The sequence below is a fragment of the Haliotis rubra genome, unplaced genomic scaffold, assembly GCF_003918875.1.
Source record: "Haliotis rubra isolate DU_JTF1 unplaced genomic scaffold, ASM391887v1 Scf248, whole genome shotgun sequence".
Classification (NCBI taxonomy): Eukaryota; Metazoa; Mollusca; class Gastropoda; order Lepetellida; family Haliotidae; genus Haliotis; species Haliotis rubra.
The window spans coordinates 382,856-405,876 of NW_025766536.1; the positions used below are offsets into that span (position 1 = coordinate 382,856).

A 23,021-nucleotide genomic window follows, 5' to 3' on the forward strand; every position below is an offset into this window, starting at 1 on the left:
GGTCTTCAGTAACCCATGCTTGTCGTGAGAGGCGACTAACAGGATCGCGTGGTCAGGCTCGCTGACTTGGTTGCCTCATGTCATCGGTTCCCCATTGCGTAGATCGGTGCTCATGCTGTTGATCACTTGATTGTCTGGTCTAGACTCGATTATTTACAGACCGCCGCCATAAAGCTGGAATATTGCTGAGTTCGGCGTAAAACTAAACTCACTCACTCACTTGGTCGATCTCGATTGCGTGTCACGGTATCCCGTGGATGCGAGACGTTGTTCACCAAGTCAATCACTGGTTCTCCTGTCATATTGAGTGAGTATGATTTTACGCCGCTTTTAGAAATATTTCAGCAATATCACGGCGGGAGACACCAGAAATGGGCTTCACACATTGTACCCATGTGGGGAATCGAACCCGGGTCTTCGGCGTGACGAGCGAACGCTTTAACCACTAGGCTACCCCACCGCCCCATTCTCCTGTCATAGCACTAGAATATTGCACCGAGTTATCTATAAATAAATGTTAAATCTTTAAACCCTCGCAAACGCCGGATCGTAAGAAAGAAATTGCCTGGATTATATTTTATTAGAATTTTCCAAATCTGCAAAGATTTCTTCGGAATTCAAGACTTTGCTGCATCAATTTATATTTGAATGTGATGAGAAATTACTCTAGGATCCTGTCTCAATGGAGACTGTACATGCAATGTAATGTGTTTGCTCTCAAGATTCGAAATTGTATTAGACAGGGAGTTTTTTTATTAAAAGAGGTGAAAAATAAACGCTCTCCCTTAAAAGACATTTCTCTCTAGGCCCAGACGTTTTTCTTTCTATTTCTTTACGCGAAACCTTTTCTCGGGCGGTCGTGGCCCGTACACCAAAATCAAGTGAATTATGTTAATCAACTCTGAGTTTGATTTGAATTGGTGGATGCTGAAAACAATCTTGGTCTTGTAATCCCGCTTTTATTTTTCTTCTGAGTTTTCAATTTTCAAGGTCACTGGTGTTCGTAAGACAAATCCAGTCTAAGGTCTTGATACATGACTGTCCCCGAAACTTGACAGGTAATTGACAGCCGTCTTTGTGACGAATGGACAATCGCCTCTGATAACAATCAAACGAAACAGATTTCAAGTGATGAAAAGGGGCGGTGGGGTAGTCTAGTGGTTAAAGCGTTGGTTCGTCACGCCGAAGACCCGGGTTCGAATCCCCACATGGGTACAATGAGTGAAGCCCTTATCTGGTGTCCCCCGCCGTGATATTGCTGGAATATTGCTAAAAGCGGCGTAAAACCAAACCCAGTCAGTCAGTCAGTCAAGTTATGAAAAGGTGAGGTACTGCACAGATAGTATTTCACCGGATGTAATCATCGGGGGGACGGGGGACACCAGAAATGGGCTTCACACATTGTACTCATGTGGGAAATCGAACCCGGGTCTTCAGCGCGACACGCGAACGCATTAACCACTTGGCTACCCCACCGTCCCTGTAATCTGTAACATAATATAATGAAGATAAGGGGATTAACTGGGTATGCTTAGAATCAGAACCAAAAAAATCGAAATGAGACAGTTAACAAATCGCCAAAATCGCTTTAGTGTAATCCAAACCATACTTTTAATCCATAAGCCGGTTACGTGCCTGATAAAATTAAGCCCCCAACCACGCACTTAATGGCACTAAAAGAACTCCCTCGAGTTTGACCCGAACGTATTTTTGCTTTATAATTACTCTGATACAAATATTGCAATTATTAAGTGTCGTTTCATATTAAAACCACGATGCGGTGTTGTATCTTCAAACCTGAACGTTGCCTATTTCAAATTGATCAGCATTCAAGCTGTGTTCAACACTGAAACTCTATACCCAGTGCACCAAGAGCTAGAAAAGAGCGCTCATTTATCACTTGATTTTTTTTACTATTGATATCTGATAAAAATCAAGATCAACTGCAGCGATAAGGAAATGAATGTTCACCTTGACATTGATTAATATTTCTTTGGTTTTGTGTGCCTCGCGAAATCGCTGAGTTTAGTTTGACGGACGTTTCAGATTTCTACAAACATGGGGTGCGGGTTCTAGAGCGCTGCCATAGCAACCACGGGGCGCGCGCTCCTCTGTGACGTCATGCCATTGTTGACACCAGAACAGAAGGGCAAAGGCGATGGGAAAGGGATGATGGGTGGCAGCGTGAATGCGTGATGTTGTAAAGTTTGGTTCAACATGTGGAATAAAATCAGCGGTTCTACCGCGGAGAAGCCGGTCACCTACCCAGAATGGTAAGAGATTATTATATTAAATTATTCTCATTGTAAATTTATCATTTCTTCGGATCCTGAAATTCGCCATGTCATGCCTGAAAGCATAAGTTCCTGTTAATGAAAATATTTATAGATTGATAACAAATAGTTATAATAATCAAATTATGTAATATTGTCAAAATTATCATATTTAATAATATTAACAAATAATAATAACAATAACATTAATAACGGTCAAAAGCAGTAATAATAATTTTCATATAATGTAACAATATACTTATTTTCATATTAATAATTATCTACAAATGACGATGTTCTCTTACAAACTGAGATAGGCCTGGTTATTACAGAAAATGTACATTAAAACTGTAATTAACTTGAGTTAAATTTATGAGACGAGCATTGTGTAAACAATATAATTCATTAAAGTTAAATATGAATTGATGTAAGTGAGAGTATGGCTATGAATGAGTTAACGAAAAGAGGATGGATAAATGAATGAATACAGACAAAAAAATCAATGAATGATGGACAGACGACGAACGCAAGGATAGACTGATCAGCAAACAGAAGAATCAATCAATCAACCAATCAATCAATCGTTATCAATGCTCATGAAGGAATGATCACGATTGAGAGTTAGCTTATACGTAACGATATCAATGGCCACATGCAAAAGGTATCAAATTACTGAAATTCCGTTAGAGAGTACTGAGAGCCCATTTAAAATTCTCTTTATTTTCTCTTCTTTTCATAGTTTCTGTTGTACTAAAGATCGATTTAAATGGATTTCTCGATATTTATTTTTGTATCAATAATAATAAACAAATATACTTTCATAATTTCAGTTTTGAGCTCTTCGCGTGATTATTGTGAATTGTCCGTATACTTTCATGATCAATAACATTTGTACACCAGTAAAAGGCGACCAAGCGGATCGGGTGGTCAGTTAACTTGACTACCGTCTTACTTTGAGTATTGAGGCTTGCCGTAAACCAACCAACAAACTTGAAAGGAAAAGGGTGCGACTTTCCTTTTGTCCCTAATACGAATGAAATATTCTCTTTTGCAAATTGTTCCTTTTGTTGTATGAGCGTGAAAAATATTGATTAATCCGTAGAACTTGCAAGGGCATCTCATCAAATCATTATTAATATCTGTTATCAATATATTCACATTCCGTTAGGTTTGCCTTTGATACAAACTTATGTCGTGCTTGGCTAGGGACCTTTTCAAAAGTTAAGTGTCAGAAGTAAATGTTATTCCGGTGTCGGTGCAGTAGTTGTGGCTATGTGCGTTGGTGTGGGTGTTGATGAGGGTGTCGGGGGCAGGGAGGGGGATGAACAAGTACTTTTTAATGTTAAGGGTATTTACGTCTCTCAACTGTCTTATCCTATGTGGACCTTTTGAACTGCCCCCTCCGTTTCTCCAGTTCATCAAATCACTACATACGCCAATATGAGACTTAATAAATACTTTGTCCGTATGTAATCTAGCTTAATTCATATAATGATCGCTTAGTGCATTGTGAGACTATATTCAACAGAAGCTTTGATCCGCAAAAGTGTTGTGGATTAATCACGGGGGTCCCAGGCTGTTGTGCCAAAGCAAACGCGAGTTGGTTTTGATAGGTTGACGGAACCTTCCGACAGAGACATAAAGTCTTTATTAGACCACTGACTTCAAAGACTGCCAAAAGGAAGGATTTGTTTCAATTACCTTTGAATTGTTGCTAATATACTCTCAGCGAAGTCGTCGCTTTATGGAAGGGCGCTTTAGCGTAGTCGTTTTTCCGTTTTTAGAAATAGTAAGCACTACCACGGTAGAGGACACCAGAAATGGGCTTGACTCATTGTACCCACGTGAAGAATCGTATCAGGTCTTCTGTGTGACATTTTACCGACAAGACTATATATCAACATGGGGTACAGATACAAAGTGCAATATCTTGATAATAAGTCTAGGATGTCGATAGGAAGTAAAGGTATTGACGTAAAATTGAAGTATTGACATTTACTACAATATATTGATATAAAATGCAACATGCATGTTTGAGGCTAATTATATAAATTGAAGGGTATTGATATAAAGCTCATTGCATTCATATGAATTTCACAATGTTGATATAAAGACCTTGATATTGATATAAAGGGCAAGGCAGTGAGTGAGTGAGTGAGTGTAGTTTTACGCCGCACTCAGCAATATTCCAGCCATATGGCGGCGGTCTGTAAATAATCGAGTCTGGGCCATGAGCATCGGTCTGCGCTATTGGGAACCGATGACATGTGTCAACCAAGTCAGCGAACCTGACCACCCGATCCCGTTAGTCGCCTCGACATGAAGCGCGGGGTATTAACATATCGTGCAAGATGTTGATATAAAGTGCAATATATTGATATAGAATAGAGGGTATATAAGGTGCATTATGTTGACATAAAGGTCAGGGTACTGATGTACAGTGCAAGATCTTGATAGAAAGTGCAATATATTAAGGTATACTGAAATGGCTTTACTGTCAGAGAAAAATGTTGTTATCTTGTTAACATCGAGCCTTACCTCCCAAACCACTGTACTCCTCGTACCAGCACACGGACCTGACACCACCAAGACATATGTAAGTGAGTGAGGGAGGGATTTGGGTTTAACGCCACTGAACAATATTCCAGCTACATCACGGCGCTCAGCTCACGGTGGATAGAAAACCCGGAAGTGATGCAGATCTAAGGCATTTTTACAGGCGCCGGGTAGCCCAGTGGTTAAAGCGTTCGCTCGTTACGCTGAAGACCCGGGTTTGATTCCCCACATGGTTACATTGTGTGAAGACCATTTCTGGGTCCCCGTGATATTGCTGGAATATTGCTTGAAAAGCGGCGTAAAATCCTACTCACTCACTCTCAGGCGTCTCCTCCAGTGAAACTCGCGAGAAAGGGTATGGTTCAAATTTAACCGATTCATTTTAGAAGTGAACTGGTATTCCAACCACTGTGTTGTAACGCTACTAATGTAGTGTTTATACGAGCGTTCAACAAACCTCATCCATACTGATGGTCAAACCAAACCAGGGAACGGTGGGGTCACAGGGGTTTGTAACGCTAAAAACTGCCATCAAGGTATATACTGTCACTGAGTACTATTATAAGACCCCCGTCAGTGACAGTATATACCTTGATGGCAGTTTTTAGCGTTACAAGCCACTGTGATGCTCGCGTCATTAAAATGCATCTGTATGATCGTCTTCTGTCGAACTTCATTTGCAACCCAGTACGTAAGGCACGTGAGAAATGTCGTTATATTCGAGGAATTACCCTAGCAATTTCAAAACACCGTCAGTTGAATATTGTTACAGAAATAGCTGATATATTTTTTGTTTGCACCCGTGTAATTCGGGTGGCTCTGGCCGTGGTTACAAAGCTCGGTGTTATCAAGGAAAGCGTTGTTCGGGGGAACCAGGACTCGGTTAACCTTGGGCGATAAGAACCTTCCGGTCGAAGCACAGTCTGTCCGCCGCGCGGAGGACTCATTGAACACTGCCTGAACTGTTTTCAGTAAGTGTGGATTTATGCCGCTTCGTGCAATATTCCGTCAATGGTGTTGAGCTGAAATTGGGCTTAAGATCATGTTCAAGAGTGAGTGAGTTTTTGCGCAACATTCCAGCAACATTACTTTTGACACAGGCAAACTGTAGCGCAAATGGGGTTGCGCAACAGAGAGAAAATGACCAGTCTTCTTATATGCGAGCGCGAGCATGTAAGAAGACTGGTCATTTTCTCTCTATTGCGCAACCATATTTGCGCTACAATTTGCCCGTGCTGTGGACACCAGCAATGAGCTTCACGCATTGTACCCATGTGGGGAATCAAATCCGGGTCTTCGTCGTGACGAGCGGACTCTTTAACCAGCCAACCGAAACGTGAGCAGTTGAGACATAGAGGATGACCCAAGGGACGTAACTCTAGACAGCTAATTGCGGCGCCTGTGTGATTTGAGTGTGTATGTGAAAGAATGCGTGTAGGTGATTGGTTGAGCTTTGGAGCTATTATGCAAATATGACTGAGAACTGTTCACGCTGTTTTCCAAGTACACAGCAATATTTCACGATAATAATCCTCACGTATGTTACTAAACCCAACACGCCCTAGAAGATCAGACTGTAACACTCCGCCCACTGCCCCGCTGGTTAGTTGTGTTCAGGTGATAGAAAAAATCAGAAAAAAACCCTGATCTATTGATCTAGGTAATCTCTCAGTGTGTGAACACAGATTGACAATCCGACGTTTCTAAACAGTTATCATAGTCGTTGAAATACACGCCCTTTACGGTTCAGACGTTGACAGGGTGACTCTATCGCATAACGTATTTTGTATAGGAAGGGGCCGTAGTTATAAAACTTTTCAGAATTTTAATAGGAATGCTCTTCACTGGAAAGTTCTTACAATTAACAGTTACACTTAGAAGTGTACTTATATTGGCTCTGAGAGTAACTCTTAGCTGAGAGTAAAGTGAAACTCTTAGAGTAGCGCTTAGCTGAGAGCAAAGCGAAACTCTGAGAGTAACTCTTAGCTACGAACAAAGTGAACCTCTGAGAGTAACTCTTAGCTGAGCACAAAGTGGCGCTCTGAGACTAACTCTTAGCTGAGCACAAAGTGAAACTCTGAGAGTAACTCTTAGCCACGAGCAAAGTGAAACTCTGAGAGCAAATTGAAACTCTGAGATTAACTCTTAGCTACGAGCAAAGTGAAACGGAGAGAGTCACTCTTAGATAAGACCAAAGTGAAACTCTGAGAGTGACTCTTAGCTGAGCACAAAGTGAAACTCTGAGATTAACTCTTAGTTAAGAGCAAAGTGAAACTCTGAGATTAACTCTTAGTTAAGAGCAAAATGAAACTCTGAGAGTAACTCTTAGATGAGGGCAAAAGTGAAAATCTGAGAGTAAGTGAATGAGTTTAGTTTTACGCCGCTTTTAGCAATATTCCAGACGTATCACGACGAGGGACACCAGAAATGGGCTTCACACATGTGGGGAATCGAACTCGGGTCTTCAGCGTGACGAGTTTAAACCAGGCCACTCCACCGGCCCCATTTCGGAAGGAAACGCAAACGTGAGTCAGTTAGGTTTAACGTCGACTGAACAATATTTCCTGAAGTTGTGATAAAAAACGACGCGATCAAGGTAGTTGGCGCGAACCGAGAACATATTGTTGGTATTTTGAACCCACAATCGCAGGTTTCTGGCACGCCCAAGGGCCGCAACTCTGCACGGCGAATAGTGTCGCCTTGGACAACTATCCACCCTTTTCTGTTTTAAGGTAAATATTTTTACGGCCACTGCTAGAAAACGTTTTGTCTCGGTCAAATGTTCGATCCCAGATTGTTAACAGCGTAGCACTGGAAACGGCGCCTTGCATTAAACCCTACTTTGCTCAATCAATGTTTAACGTCCCGAATTGTTCGCCACTGTCTAACGAAGACAGATTTATAATCTATGGACGGTACGGGCGCATTAATGCCATTATTACGTACGCTGATCGACGTATGTGTCGGCATTCATTAAACGTTCTGTGTGATCTACTAAACTAGCAAAGGCCATTTGTGTTTCTTCTGATATTGAGTTCTCGTCCTCAGCGATCATGTGGCAATAAATCACCTCTTAATAAACCATTATACTCAGTAATAACAACCTTATTGAAAGTGGGTGTGCGTATTTGCTATAAACAAACGCAGTTATGCTGTTGAGGGAAATCTTAAAGGCAGCGTTCGAGACGGGCGATTAAGGACAAAGCGTTATTGATAAATAGTTGAGGGAGTTGCTCTTGTGAATAGTGGAATGTTAACATATTCGAGTTATAAGTAACGCATTCGGATCTTCTCGGTGTATTTCGCCACCTCCACGTAATACCTTCGACAAATTAAAGTGTTTTTAAATGATTCATCTGTAAACCGTATACCTGTCTGACCATTCCATGATAGTTCTTAGAATATGATGGTTGATATGATAGAAGCATATTTTTATTCGCACAGAAATGAGGTATACAATTTCATATCTGGTTGGACCCGTGAAGATCCGGGTTAGAATTGGTCTTCAGCAACCCATTCTTGTCGTAAGAGGCGATTAATGGGATCGGGTATTCAGGCTTGCTGACTTTGTTGACATATGTAATCGTATCCCAGTTGCATAGATCTATGTTCATGATGTTGATCACTGGATTGTCTGGTCCAGACTCGATTATTTACAGACCGCCGCCATATAGCTGGAATATTGCGGAGTGCGGCGTAAAACAACACACCAACCAATATCAGGTTGTGTATAAAGGCCAAACCTATGTTATGTTTTGTGATAGTCACGTGAACTAGTGAAACGTGTTTCGGAATGGATTGCTTTTAGCAATATTCCAGCAATATCACGGCGGGGGACACCAGAAAAGGGCTTCACACATTGCACACATATGGAGGAATCGAACCCGTGTCTTCAGCGTGACGAGCGAACGCTTTAACCACTAGGCTACCCTACCGCTGGTGTAATATTCAAGATGCTAGAGGACACAGTAAATAATCGAGAAAATCCAGTGATTGACATCATGAGCATCAATGAACGCATTTGGGATTCGATGGCATGCAATCTGCTAAGTCACCGGGTCTGACCTCCAGGGCTGCTGGGGTCCAGTCTCAACTAGAATTCCCACGGGGAGGGCGCCTTTAAGATGAAAAAACATTACAGGCTTCAAAGTAGTGTATATATATCACATCACCAACGTGCGTATGGATTACTCCCCCATTCAACTGTCAATTAACCTGTAAATATCGACCGCTGTCAAGACCCGCAATGCTATTTACTTGACGAGTACTTCAATAATGTTATTGGATCTGACATTCGAGAAAATCCCATCAATATTTATGTCGGGTTCAGACATGGGAGTAAATACTCTTAAAACATTCTTGTCGTGTGGATTAAATTTGAAATTTGGTTTGGGTGAGTTCAAATTCAAAGTCGCATCGACAATATCACGGTCTTTAGGCGAGAGTCCGGATTAGAAGTAGTGGCTGGGTGGTTCGTATGATGGACAACGTTGATGTACAGGGTTGGTTATTAGTTTCCAACAGGATCCCTTCTCACCTCCACCCTAATGAAAATAGTTCAACTCAGGTCAAGAACGATCGGACAGGTCCACATTCCTTCAGTTCTGTTCTCGACACTAACTACTATTGTCATCTTTTTCCCACTCTCCTCCTTCTTCCCCTAATTCTTCTTCTCATCCTTTTCAGCACCCCTTCTCCTCCTCTTTGTCTTCTCTTCTTCTTCGCCTCCTCTCCTCCAATTTCTTCTTCGACTCCCCTGTCTGCACTTTCTCTTCCTCTTCCTCTTCGTGTCTTCTTCTTCTCCTCCTATTTCTTCTTGTGTGCACTTCCTTCTCCTTTCCTTCTTCTCCTCCTCCTATTTGTCCTCTTTTTTTCTCTCCCTAAATTTTTCTGCTGCAATTTCAGCACATCCACCTCTTCTACTTCTTCACCGTCTCCTGGTTTTTCTGACCCGTGAAGATCCGGGTTAGAAAATTAATCTTCGGTAAACCATGCTTGTCGTAAAAGGCGACTAACGAGACCGGGTGGTCAGGCTCACTGACTTGGTTGACACATGTCATCGTATCCCAATAGCGCAGATCTATGCCCATGCTGTTTATCACTGGATTATCTGGTCCAGACTCGATTATTTACAGACCGCCACGATATAGCTGGAATATTGCTGAGTGCGGCTTAAAACTAAACTCACTCACTCACTCCTAGTTTTTCTCTCTTTTCTGCAAACCTTCCTTCTGTCCCCTTCGTCTCCTCCTCTTCTTCGACTCTTCCTCTTCTTCGTCTCCTCCTCTTCTTCGACTCTTCCTCTTCTTCGTCTCCTCCTCTTCTTCGACTCCTCCTCTTCTTCGACTCTCCTCCTCTTCTTCGACTCCTCCTCTTCTTCGACTCCTCCTCTTCTTCGTCTCCTCCTCTTCTTCGACTCCTCCTCTCTTCGACTCCTCCTCTTCTTCGACTCCTCCTCTTCTTCGACTCCTCTTCTTCGACTCCTCCTCTTCTTCGACTCCTCCTCTTCTTCGTCTCTTCTCCTCCTCCTCTTTCGACTCCTCCTCTTCTTCGACTCCTCCTCTTCTTCGTCTCCTCCTCTTCTTCGACTCCTCCTCTTCTTCGTCTCCTCTTCTTCTTCGTCTCCTCCTCTTCTTCGTCTCCTCCTCTTCTTCGACTCCTCCTCTTCTTCGACTCCTCCTCTTCTTCGTCTCCTCCTCTTCTTCGACTCCTCTTCTTCTTCGTCTCCTCCTCTTCTTCGTCTCCTCTTCTTCGACTCCTCCTCTTCTTCGTCTCCTCCTCTTCTTCGTCTCCTCTTCTTCGCCTGCTCCTCCTAATTCTTCTGTTTTTTTCTCCCTTTCTTCTCCCCTTCTGTTCTTCATCTCCTAATTCTTCTTCATCTGTTCTTCTCTAAATTGATCTTCACCAGTCAAAAGGTGCGAGTTGATCCTCTCCTCATCGTCTCCTCTTCTTCTTTACGCACCAGTCAAACCGTGCCTTTTTACCACAAGATCCCGTCACGGTACTGTTTATTCATGAGCCCTTGTATAAGAGCATTAACGCGAGGCCCATTTCAGTCAAGCAAGTTAATTTAAGTGCGAATACGTGTTTGTGGCATGTCATTCATTTAATATGTATTCGCATGAACCGCATTGAATTAAATGAATATTCAAATCAATTTAATATATATTTATAAACAAATATGCCGTAGAAAGCACACCCCTGTGCGACTGAGTATGGTTTTTACGCCACTTTTTAGCAACGCCCCGGTCGTGCCAATTAACACTTATCAGAGGGGTACACAAAGTCCGCAGTCTAGACTACCAGTTGTCCGACTTCCATTTTTGTGGAAGCCGAGGTGGTTGAGCGGTCTAGGCGTCTGACTTTGTGTGCTGGCGATTAGGTGCCTGACTCTGAGGGTGTGGGTTCGAATCCCGGATGGGACTCAACCCCAAAAGTACTAGAATCTGTACTTTACTAAGAAAGTAGAATCCCAAATGTAACATATGTAACATTCCAGAAAGTATATGTGTGTGTGTGTGTGTGTGTGTGTGTGTGTGTGTGTGTGTGTGTGTGTGTGTGTGTGTGTGTGTGTGTGTGTGTGTGTGTGTGTGTGATATATTATCATAATCACCACCATCATCATAATCAACGTCGTCGTCATTAGTCTATATTATTTGATTAACGCCTGTTTCATAAAGCTTTCTTCCTGAGGTCCTACACTACATGGGTACCCAACTCCGACACGTGCAAGTATGTCTTTTAACGCCTTTCTTCAGACGCGGGGATCCAACACCGACCTTCACGATCAATGGTCCAAAAGACAAACCAGCATTCCAAAGATGTGAGAAGGTAGTGCTAATTAAAGCCCCAATCGTTATTCATGTTACATTAACAGTTGTCCTTTCCGAGGGGCAACTCTCCGATAATCGTTAGGTCTTATAGGGTTATTATCACACGGCAAGTCCTGCCAACTTGGTCGGACGGTAGCGAGTGTTGGCACAGGCCTGGCTGTGAGACAACTCGACGGTTTATAAGGGTCCGGTGGAAGCAGTACCCGCGGGAGGAGAACACTGCAGGTGGATGTACCATGATGGTGTAAACGTGGGTGGAGCAGCAATGAGTGACGGTGGGGTGGCAGTTACCCTACCCTCCCGGATACTCCGCTGTAGGACTGCCGTGGGGGTGCTGGGAGAAGACTGGTGAGTGACAGCTTTAGCTTACAGTGTAAGGGAGTACTGCTAACACAGACCCTGACAACAAGATACTGTGTATACATTCTTAATGTTTCTTATGAGGGATTCAGATGATTTTCGGGGACAGGACTGAGTAATGTCAAAATTTTTTTATCAACATCCTGATTAACTGAATTTACTGTCTCCTTACTGTTTATTGTAAGTGAGTGAGTTTAGTTTCATGTTTTAGCAATATTCCAGCAACATCACGGCGGGGGACACCAGAAATGGGCTTCACACATTGTACCCATGTGGGGAATCGAACCCGGGTCTTCGGCGTGACGAGCGAACGCTTTAACCACTAGGCTACCCCATCGCCCTTACTGTCTATACGTTCTTCGTGTTTCTCAAGGTAGAGACCATATGAGCTTGGGGGAGAGGGTTGGGTGGGGGTGGTTTTCCCCAAAGTAATCAATATCCCGTCTTACTGAATTTACTTGATCCCCTTGACAAATAAAAAAAATCAATCTCCTTTTTCACAGAAATGTACTTAGACGCTAACAACAAATTAGACACCTTACTCTTTATTCGGTCTTGATATTTCTTTAGGAGTGAAAATATGATTTTCGGGGGAAAGGGTGCGGTCGGGGTGTGGCGTCTTGTGCTTTGGTGTGCTTTGCCCCCAATATGATCACTCTCCTCTTTTAATGACATTTTGATTTTTACGGGCCTCGCATTATAGAAAAACGTTCCCCTTTCTTTGAGACGTGTCCAGTGTATACATTTAGTTTTATATGCCTATAAAGGAATATTTGGAAGCTGTTCTTATTGTAAAAAAATGATTGAGCTTCTAAACATAAACAAATGTATTTCTGTGTCTTTACAGTGGTAAAATATCGTAATCATGAAACAATAAGATGTTAAAGGAAATATGATCATTCGATTTTGAATACATGATTGTTCGCTGATCTCGCGTAATGTCATCCTGTCATGGGAAAGCATTAATCTCTCGAAACAGTAACCGAATGCATATCCAGACCTTTTGAAAAACAGAAAAAGACACACACACAACAGAAAAATTCAACACAATTTAAAAAAATAATAATTTGATTACGAATACATGATTGTTGACGAGTGTTCCCTGGTCGTGCGTGATGTCATCCTTTCATAGGAAAACATCAATCTCTCGAAACAGTTTATATCCAGATGTGTTGAAAAACAGAAAAATAAACATGTAAGTCGTGCATTTACCGGGGACTACTCTAAGCGTGGGTCTCCACGGGGAGGGGTGAGGTGCAGTGGGCCTACAATGAGGGTTATTGTAATTATGTAGTGACGAGCATTCCGACTGAGATATCATGCTACAGTTTAACACTGTGCCCCATTCAGAAACAGTACGGACTCTGACCGGATGTCTGTTTATCGACTGAATGACGGGCACAGGGCACCAAAGATAATCTTCAAACGTTTTAAGGCGTTAAATCACGCTCAATTCACTCATTGAATAAAGAGTGTTAAACACGTGCAGAGTCAGACACACGCACGCACGCACACACACATATACATGCTCAATGCATACTTGTCCCGGTCTAGACCCTGTTGGTTTGTGTTTGTTTGTTTTGTTTATTTGTTTGTTGTTTGACGCTCCACTCAGCAATATTCCAGCTATATGGCGGCGGTCTGTAAATAATAGAGCCGGGACCAGACAATCCAGTGATCAACATCATGAGCATCGATCTACGCAAATGGGATATGATGACATATGTGTCAACCAAGTCAGCGAGCCTGACCACCCGATCCCGTTAGTCGCCTCTTACGACGAGCACGGATTGCTGAAGACCATTTTTAACCCGGATCTTCACGGTTGACCTGTGATTCAGTCATTGTATAAATAGCGTTAAAATATCAGGCCATATATTCAAAGTTAATTTCAAGAAAAGTATCAGTGTATATGTATGTGTTGTGCAGACAGGCGCGTAGCAAGCCCATATTTTCGTGTAACCCCCATAGGTCGCAAAGCTTTATATTTAGATAGTATAGAGGGCTTGCCCAACCTTTTTAGGACTGACTGGCTGACTGAGTTTAGTTTTACGCCGCTTTTAGCAATATTCCAGCAATATCACGGCGGGGGACACCAGATCCTTTCTAGGAACAATCATGTGCAAGCCCTGGCTATTTTTATAATGGTAGCTTAGCCCCTGGCAGAAGGGGTGGTATCAAAGAAGTCTTACTGATTCCAGTTTCTTACTCTTTATTTCAAATATCACAGGGAATATTAATAATAGTCAGATTCGTCATCATGGATCGGTCAACACGAATACACCTTCCTGCCTTTCGCTATCTCTTGCATGGCGATTCTGTTTTGTGGGGCATTTTCAGTCGTTTTACGCCGCAGTTAAACTTATTAGAGCTATATGACGGAGTTTTATATGTATTTGACACTGGACCAGGCAATCCAGTGATTGACATCATGAGCATCGATGTACGCGACTGGGATACTGCATCAACGAAGTCAGCGAACCTGATCCCGTTAGTCGCATCTTACCGCACGAGAAGCTTGCTCTTTCTATCATCTGTCCCGCATCTTCACGAGTGTTTATGTTGGAAATTACAGCCCCTGAATTAATGAAAGAATTAATTAATGAACGAATGAATGAATGAATAGGGCTAGGTTAAAATACGGCTGAATTTAAAACATAAGATAAACAAACAATATACAAATGTTATAAATTCAAAATTGTATATAAAACTGAATACATGTTGGAACGAGCAAATGTTTAATCGTGTTGATCAGCAGTTATGTCTATCCCCGTTGTGAGATTTGTTGAAACAGAAATAAACATATTGCTTTTCCAAGTACACACGAAACCTATCTGAGCCAATGAGGATGAAAATGGTCGCTCGCTTATTCATTACCACAGACACCAAATGGTGTGAGCTGTTGTTACAGTGCCCAGTCTGTCTTAAGCTCCTCTCAGACAGCCATGTTGCACAATCGGGACGGAACTATATGAGAAGGATTAGTCCAAGACCTGACGATCTCTGTCGTACATCCGATCACATCCACGATATGCGTCATTACATGCTGCTGTTGAAATATCTGCTTTCATGTAGTCTCACGTTCAAATATCTGTCTTGCTATTGTTCCACGTTGAAACATCTGCCTTCATATAGTCTCTCATTGAAATATATGTCTTGAAGAAGAATGTGACAAATATACCTTCATATAGACTCACGTTGACATATCTACCGTTACTTTACCTCGCGTTCAAATATCTGCCTTGATGTAGTCTGAGGTGTCTACTTTGACTTAGTCTCAGGTTGAGGTGTCTGTTTTGATGAATCCTCACGTTGAAATACATGTGTACGTATACTTTGATCCAGGAGTCATGTTGAAATACGTACCTTGATGTAGGACTCATGTTGAAATACGTACCTTGGTGTAGGTCTCACGTTGAAATACGTACCTTGATGTAGGACTCATGTTGAAATACGTACCTTGGTGTAGTCTCACGTTGAAATACGTACCTTGATGTAGGACTCATGTTGAAATACGCACCTTGATGTAGGTCTCACGTTGAAATACGTACCTTGATGTAGTTTCACGTTGAAATACGTACCTTGATGTAGGACTCATGTTGAAATACGCACCTTGATGTAGGTCTCACGTTGAAATACGTACCTTGATGTAGGACTCATGTTGAAATACGCACCTTGATGTAGGACTCATGTTGAAATACGTACCTTGGTGTAGTTTCACGTTGAAATACGTACCTTGATGTAGGACTCATGTTGAAATACGCACCTTGATGTAGGTCTCACGTTGAAATACGTACCTTGATGTAGGACTCATGTTGAAATACGTACCTTGGTGTAGTCTCACGTTGAAATGTGTACCTTGATGTAGTTTCACGTTGAAATACGTACCTTGGTGTAGGACTCACGTTGAAATACGCACCTTGGTGTAGTTTCACGTTGAAATACGTACCTTGATGTAGTCTCACGTTCAAATACGTACCTTGATGTAGGACTCACGTTGAAATACGTACCTTGATGTAGGACCTACGTTGAAATACGTGCCTTGATGTAGTTTCAATTTGAAATACGTACCTTGATGTAGGACTCACGTTGAAATACGTACCTTGGTGTAGTCTCACGTTGAAATACGTACCTTGATGTAGGACTCACGTTGAAATACGTACCTTCATGTAGGACTCGCGTTGAAATACGTACCTTTATGTAGGACTCATGTTGAAATACGTACCGTGATGTAGTTTCACGTCTACTTTGAAGTAGGACTCATGATTACAATATCTACTTTGACGCGCAAGTCACGTTTCACGTAAAGCTCAAAATCAGTATTTTATCAATTTCAGCTCTAACATCCGCTTCTTACCCTTTTCAGCTTAAGACTAAAATCAAGAGACTTCAAATGGTTCCGTTAACAATCGTGTGTTCCCTCAGTGACTGAGTGAGTGAGTTTAGTTTTACGCCGCTTTTTGCACTATTCCAGCAACACCATTGCGGTGTGTGTGTGTGAGAGAGAGAGAGAGAGAGTGTGTGTGTGTGTGTGTGTGTGTGTGTGTGTGTGTGTGTGCGTGCGCGTGCGTGCGTGCGTGTATGTGTGTGAGTGTGTGAAAGGGGGAGGGGACAGAAATGGGCTTCACACTTTGTACCCATGTGGGGAATCAAACCCGGGTGTTCGGCGTGACGAGCGACCGCTTAACCACTAGGCTTCCCCTCCGCCATTCCCTTTTACATGCCGAGGGATATAGTCGTCGCCTCGTCCGTCTGTCCGTCCGTCCGTCCATCCATCCATCCGTCCATCCGTCCGTAACCATTTTATTTCCGTTGCATAACTCCAAGACCGTTCGATATTTTCCAACAAAAACTGGTAGATATATCAAACAGAACGTAAGGTGGTGCCTTTTACTATTTACAGATTTTTGTCATTTTTAATTTTCTCGGTTTCCATGGAACGTTTTGGACTTGGTCTTAAAGGGAGGGGTGGGCTTCGTTTCCGGAGCATAACTCAGAAACCGTTCAGTATGTTTCTGCAAAACTTGGTAGATATATCAAACAGAACCTAAAGTGGTGCCTTTTGCTATTTACAGATTGTTGTGATTTATTATTTTCTTGGTTTCCATGGAAACGATTCGGACTTAGTCTCAAAAAGGAGGGGTGGATTTTGTTTCCGGAGCACAACGCGAACACTTTCTTAATATCTTTCAACAAAACTTGGCCTATATGTTAGGCAGATCCCAAAGTGGTGCCTTTCACTCTATACAGATTTTTGTCATTTTAAGTTTCTTCGTTTCCATGGAAACGATTCGGACTTAGGTTTCGTTTCCAGAGCACAACTCAAAAACCTCTTAATATCTTTCAGTAAAACTTGGCAGATATGTGAGGTAGATCCCACAGTGGCATTTTTCTCGGTTTCCATGGAAACGATTCGGGGGAATCCTGGGGGGATATGTCATCTTCTGATGACTCTTGTTGACATCATACAATGTCATATGCACAACTTTATATCGGGAACAACCTATTCGTGTATTTGTTCACACGTTCAAAGCGTCAACTTCCTCCACTTGCATCGATAAGCAGGATTTATTGCTATCATATATGTGTGTGTTGTCTCACTGACCAGTGGGGGGCATTGTTCTTGACCTATAATCGCGCCATAACGTGTGTGGCCATTACAGATTCCATGGGCACTTGACCGCTAGGTTTCGTTGGAAGAGGTCACTTCTTTACAGAAATGGATTTTAGGTGAGAAGTATATTTGATTGATCATTCTCAGTAGAATTATAACATATTTTTTAATTTTCCGAGGGTCATTTTAGACACATTGTACACGCTTTAGCTATAGTGTAGCAAAAGACCGTTTTAGACCATGTTTGGTGGTGGTGCAGGAAATTCATTTTTCTACCAGAAGTTTTCAACGTTCCGGTGATAGTTCATAGCTTCAGTTGACAGGCAAAAGATATCGTATCACCTAAAACTGTGTTCCACAGGAGATATTGCTTGTATGAGGTCATACGATTTCTCCTAGGAGATATCGTTTTGACAGCAGATTTTATACAATGCCATGGCAGTGCTATGACGTCATGAACTTGATGACGTCACAATGCTATGAAATAGCTGCACTGCGAGTCTAATGGCAGAATCGTGTTCAGATATGTACATTTTTCTTTCAAAACTAATGAAAAGTGGTTTTGAATGATAAATAGAATCTCACTCTCGTGTCTTCTGATATCAAATATATCAACACTCGTTGATAAAAGTAAAAATATCCTCGGAACGCCTCGGATATGTGTAACTTTATCAACTAGTAGTGATATATTTGATATGAAAAGACACTCGGGTGAGATTCTCTATGTACCCTTGAAATTACGACTTCAACACAAAATGCAAATGTTATAAAATCGTTTCTTGACAGACGTGAGTTGATGAAACACAGCAGACGTAAGGTGAAAAAGATAACTGACACCCGTAACAAATATATTACCATCGATTCTAAGATGCTTCGCTAAAAGACCAAAGTCGCCGACAGGAGTTTATATCACAGGATAAAGTACACTTTTGCATTACGTCACTATGTATTGACGTCACAGAGCCATTCCAGTCTGCCCCCGTTAATCAAACGTACCCTTAACGTAACTATGACACCCATTATACATACATTACCATCGGATTACCGTTTCTTGTTTGGTTCCTTGTTAGCCAACCTGAGACACGGGTGTATCATTTATCATGCAAAACAGTACAGATACCGTCAGTAGCAGAATAGGGATGGCGTGGTATGCTAGTTGTCAAAGCGTTCGATCCCCCACATGGGTACAATGTGTGAAGCCCATTTCTGATGTTCCCCGCCGCCATAGCACAACGTCATAGCACAACGTCATTTTATCATTGTTCGCGAATTGTGATTCTACTCTTTTAACCATTCGTCACCATTCGCCCCTTTCCGGAGCCTGCAAGAAGACATTCAGCTTTTCTCTGAATATCAGTGAGTGAGTGAGTTCAGTTTTACGCCGCACTCAGCAATATTCCAGCTATATGGCGGCGATCTGCAAATAATCGCGTCTGGACCAGACAATCCACTCATCACCAGCACGAGCATGACATGTGTCAACCAAGCCGGCTATTCTGTTAGTCGCCTCTTACGACAAGCATGGGTTACTGAAGGTTCATTCTAACCCGGACCTTCACGGGTAGTCGCCTCTTACGACAAGCATGGGTTACTGAAGGTTCATTCTAACCCGGACCTTCACGGGTAGTCGCCTCTTACGACAAGCATGGGTTACTGAAGGTTCATTCTAACCCGGACCTTCACGAGTAGTCGCCTCTTACGACAAGCATGGGTTACTGAAGGTTCATTCTAACCCGGACCTTCACGGGTAGTCGCCTCTTACGACAAGCATGGGTTACTGAAGGTTCATTCTAACCCGGACCTTCACGGGTTTGTCGGCAGAGATGCTGTAACATACTTTCAGAGTATCAAGGCTACAAAACACGCCAGCAGCGCGGACCTACACAAAAGTCCAACCTTTGAAACTGATAATAGCCAGTAACCAGATTGCCCCGAGTTTAGTCTGTCTCACAGTGCCTGAACCACATTATTTGCCCTACTGCCTAGCCCTTCTTGCAATGCTAAAGCACTAAATGAAGCAAGTCTAGATTTCCTCAGGTTTTGAATTGTCAATCTAACTGGGATCCCTTGTCAATTTAAAGGGGTTTATATTTACTATCAAAATTATATATATTCAGAGACTAAACGTTAGTCTACGAGTTAGCCAGTCTTGACCTTTAGATCTGCAGTGAGCCTTGGATCATAATCTCGTTATTTAGGGACCCCAGGCGCGACGTTTCAAAGCAAAAGATAAAAGCATGAAATATTGAGTCACAGTTATTCGCTTAACTGCGCCTTTCTGTTTGTGCGTGTTTGACGCTGTTGATTGTAGCTGGCATTTAGAGAGTATGAACTCTCGCCGACAAACGAGATCTCATTTCGAGATTGGGATCACCGTTTCCTGCACTTGGCCACGGACCTCAATTATTTGCTTCAATGCTATCTGCATGACGGCTGCCAAAATAAATATCTTTCGTACGCTGTTCTCCTGTTTCATGCTGACCAACTCTCCACCTGTAACTTAAACCACAAACAGGACGGAGCAGCCTAGTGGTTACAGCGTTCGCTCGTCACGCCGAAGGCCCGGGTTCGATTTCTCACAAGGGTACAATGTGTGAAGCTCATTTTTGGTGTCACCCGCCGCGATATTGCTGGAACATTGCTAAAAACGGCGTGAAACCCCACTCACTCACTCACTCACTCACTAAACCACAATTTATCATCCCGGATCCATCGTCCATTACCGGAAGTTTCCAACACAACGGCCTTGAACTTGACTGTCAAATCACGGGAAGCTGAAGTCAATACCATGTTGAGATTGGCTATAGAAACATTTCGCGACAACGTCTAATTTTTCATTTAGCTATCACAGGCCATCGTACAAACAGGGCAAAGAGTGAATGAGTACTGCGAGGTTTAATCATCTGTTGATACTTCGACAAATACACATCATTGTTGTTAATGGGTGGGTTTAAATAACATGGATAATATATTTGTGATTTTTGCGAAATGTCGGCGAGTGAGTCAGAGATTCAGTGAGGAAATCACTCACTCACTCGCTTACTCACTCAGGCATTCAGTCAGTCAGTCAGTCAGGAAATGTTTGGAGGATCCAGCCTTCTTGCAGCGACCTGTTGATAATCCAATCCGGGCCAGACGGACCAGTGGTTGATAGAATGAGGTCAACCATTGTGAACACCCGATCCTTGTTCATACCTTCTCCAACCCGTGAAGACCCGTGTTACAACTGGCCGTAAGAGGCGACTAACGGGATCGGGTGGTAAGATTCACTGATTTGTTTAACACATGTCATCTTATCCCAATTACGTAGATTGATGCTCATGTTGTTGATCACTGGGTTGTCTGGTCCAGACTCGATTATTTACAGACCGCCGCCATATAGCTCATAGGCGGATCCAGAAGGGTGTGCAGGGGTGCGCAACCCCCTTTTGTTCTGAAAGTTTATTAAATGATCATTGAAACTCTCGTGAAAATGAAGTGTGCCCCCCCCCACACACACACACCTTTCTCAAGAGTGCGCACGCACGCACACACACACACACATAATCAAAAGCTGTATCCGCCACTGTAGCTGGAATATTGCTGAGTGCGGTGTAAAACTAAACTCACTCGCTCACTCACTCAAACCCGAATCTTCACAGGGCTCCACAGGTCATAGTAAATAACAAAGAGAGCTTATCTTTATTCCAGGGCATTTAACAACCAACCTTAAAAACTAAAACAACAGCAAGATCAAGCCCTTCAAACCTAGGATTCGAACCTAGCACCAGAACAGGGGTTTTAAGTGGGCCACTCAAGGGTATATCCCAACAATCGCCCCCAGCCCACGCCACTCCGAGTATGTACGTTATGCTAAGATCGATACAGATTTACTGGTTATCCAGATAAGAGCCGGGGGATATAAGAGCTTATAGCCCTTCTCCTCCTGACAAACTACTATGAGTGCTTTCTCAGTCATAAACCATCAGACTTTTAACAGTATCGCGGTTTGGGGACGATTCCCGGTTCCTGGTTCTCCTTCAAGGCTAAGTGTGTTTTCACAACGAACCATAAAGGTTTGGTGCAGAAATGTTTAAAAAAACAATTTACAATACGTCTTACGGGTGATACGCTGAGCGTGTTTCTGGTACAAGTACTGGGATTAAGGGCCTCTGAGGATTATAGGTAATAGTAGGGTCCGTAGCGACGTGTGGTTATTGTATTAGGCGACTTAATAAGCCTGTGTTCTGGTTCTTTGTCGTGGGTCATTGAATATGGTCCAAAACGTCGCCGCCCGTATCGTGACTCACTCTGGAAAATATGAACACATTACTCCTATACTTAGTCTGTCTCACAGTCCCTGAACCACATTAATTTCACTACTGCCAAGCCCTCTCTGCAGTGCTAAAGCCCTAAATAAAGCAAGTCTAGATTTCCTCAGTCTCTGGTCTCCCTAGGGCTCCTTTTCAATATAAATGAGCTTGTTTGTTACTATCAAAATTATATATATTCAGAGACTAAGCCTTAGTCTACTCCTATACTGTACACTCTCCACTGGCTTCCAGTCGAGTTCAGGATCCAGTTTAAACTCCTATGCCTTGTTTTTCGCTGTCTCACTGGAACTGCACCTTCTTATCTATCCAATCTTCTAACCGTGTACACGCCTTCCCGATCTCTCCGTCCACAGGAAAAGAGCTTGCTTGTTGTTCCCAAAGTAAAGACAGTGATGTATGGAAAGAGGTCCTTTGTCCATGCAGGATCTATAGCCTGGAACAGTCTCCGGCAGAGCCTCAGAGACTGTTGTGACTTTAATTCTTTTAGATCCAATCTGAAAACATACATGTTCAAGATAGCCTTTGAACTGTAGCTCTTTACCATTAATTTCATCTTTATCTTGTGCGTTTTGAGCATGCTTTAGCATGGATATATGCTCGTAACAAATATGCTATTATTATTATTATTATCATAATATGATGGTTCACTCCCATTATGACTACTCCCAGGTTGACTACCGTCCAATACACAATCCAATACACAACACAAAATCGCTGTGATTGGGTCTTATATACGTGTTGATACATGTGACAGTTAAACATTTAAATTCTGTATCCTTATAACTGAAAAGCTGAGTAGAGAAATCAGAGTATGATGTAACATATGTTATATTTGGGATTACACTTCCAGGGTAAAGTACAGATTCTAGTACTTTTGTTGGGTTCAGTCCCATCGCCAGCACACAAAGTCAGACGCTTACATGAGCATTTCTCTACCAAAAAGGCTTCAACAAGAATTATGCCAATCCTTTTATCAAAACACGGAAAACCATGTGTATTTTTATAATGTGTATTAATTTCATAAATACCTAATATGTGCGATGTAATGAAAATACTGAATAAAAAAACAAGT

General features: G+C 42.4%; 1 protein-coding gene and 1 long non-coding RNA gene across 3 annotated transcripts in view; one reads left to right on the top strand and one right to left on the bottom strand.

Moving 5' to 3' along the window:
* Positions 1-982: 982 nt before the first annotated feature.
* On the bottom strand, positions 983-22,978 carry LOC124279204. Its single transcript, XR_006899323.1, has 3 exons — positions 22,870-22,978; positions 9,932-9,939; positions 983-994 (listed from the first exon to the last, which is right to left on the bottom strand). It is a non-coding gene; the product is annotated as an uncharacterized LOC124279204 (long non-coding RNA).
* LOC124279201 overlaps positions 2,147-23,021 on the top strand; it is a 31,432-nt gene continuing 10,557 nt past the window's right edge. Inside the window, exon 1 of one of the 2 annotated variants that reach the window (XM_046714999.1) lies at positions 2,147-2,273. In XM_046714999.1, the coding sequence (XP_046570955.1) occupies positions 2,218-2,273 (56 nt within the window). In that variant the 5' untranslated portion in view covers positions 2,147-2,217. Of the gene's footprint in view, positions 2,274-11,803; positions 12,011-23,021 lie in introns of those variants that run through there. The other variant, XM_046714998.1, reaches the window with a different exon arrangement.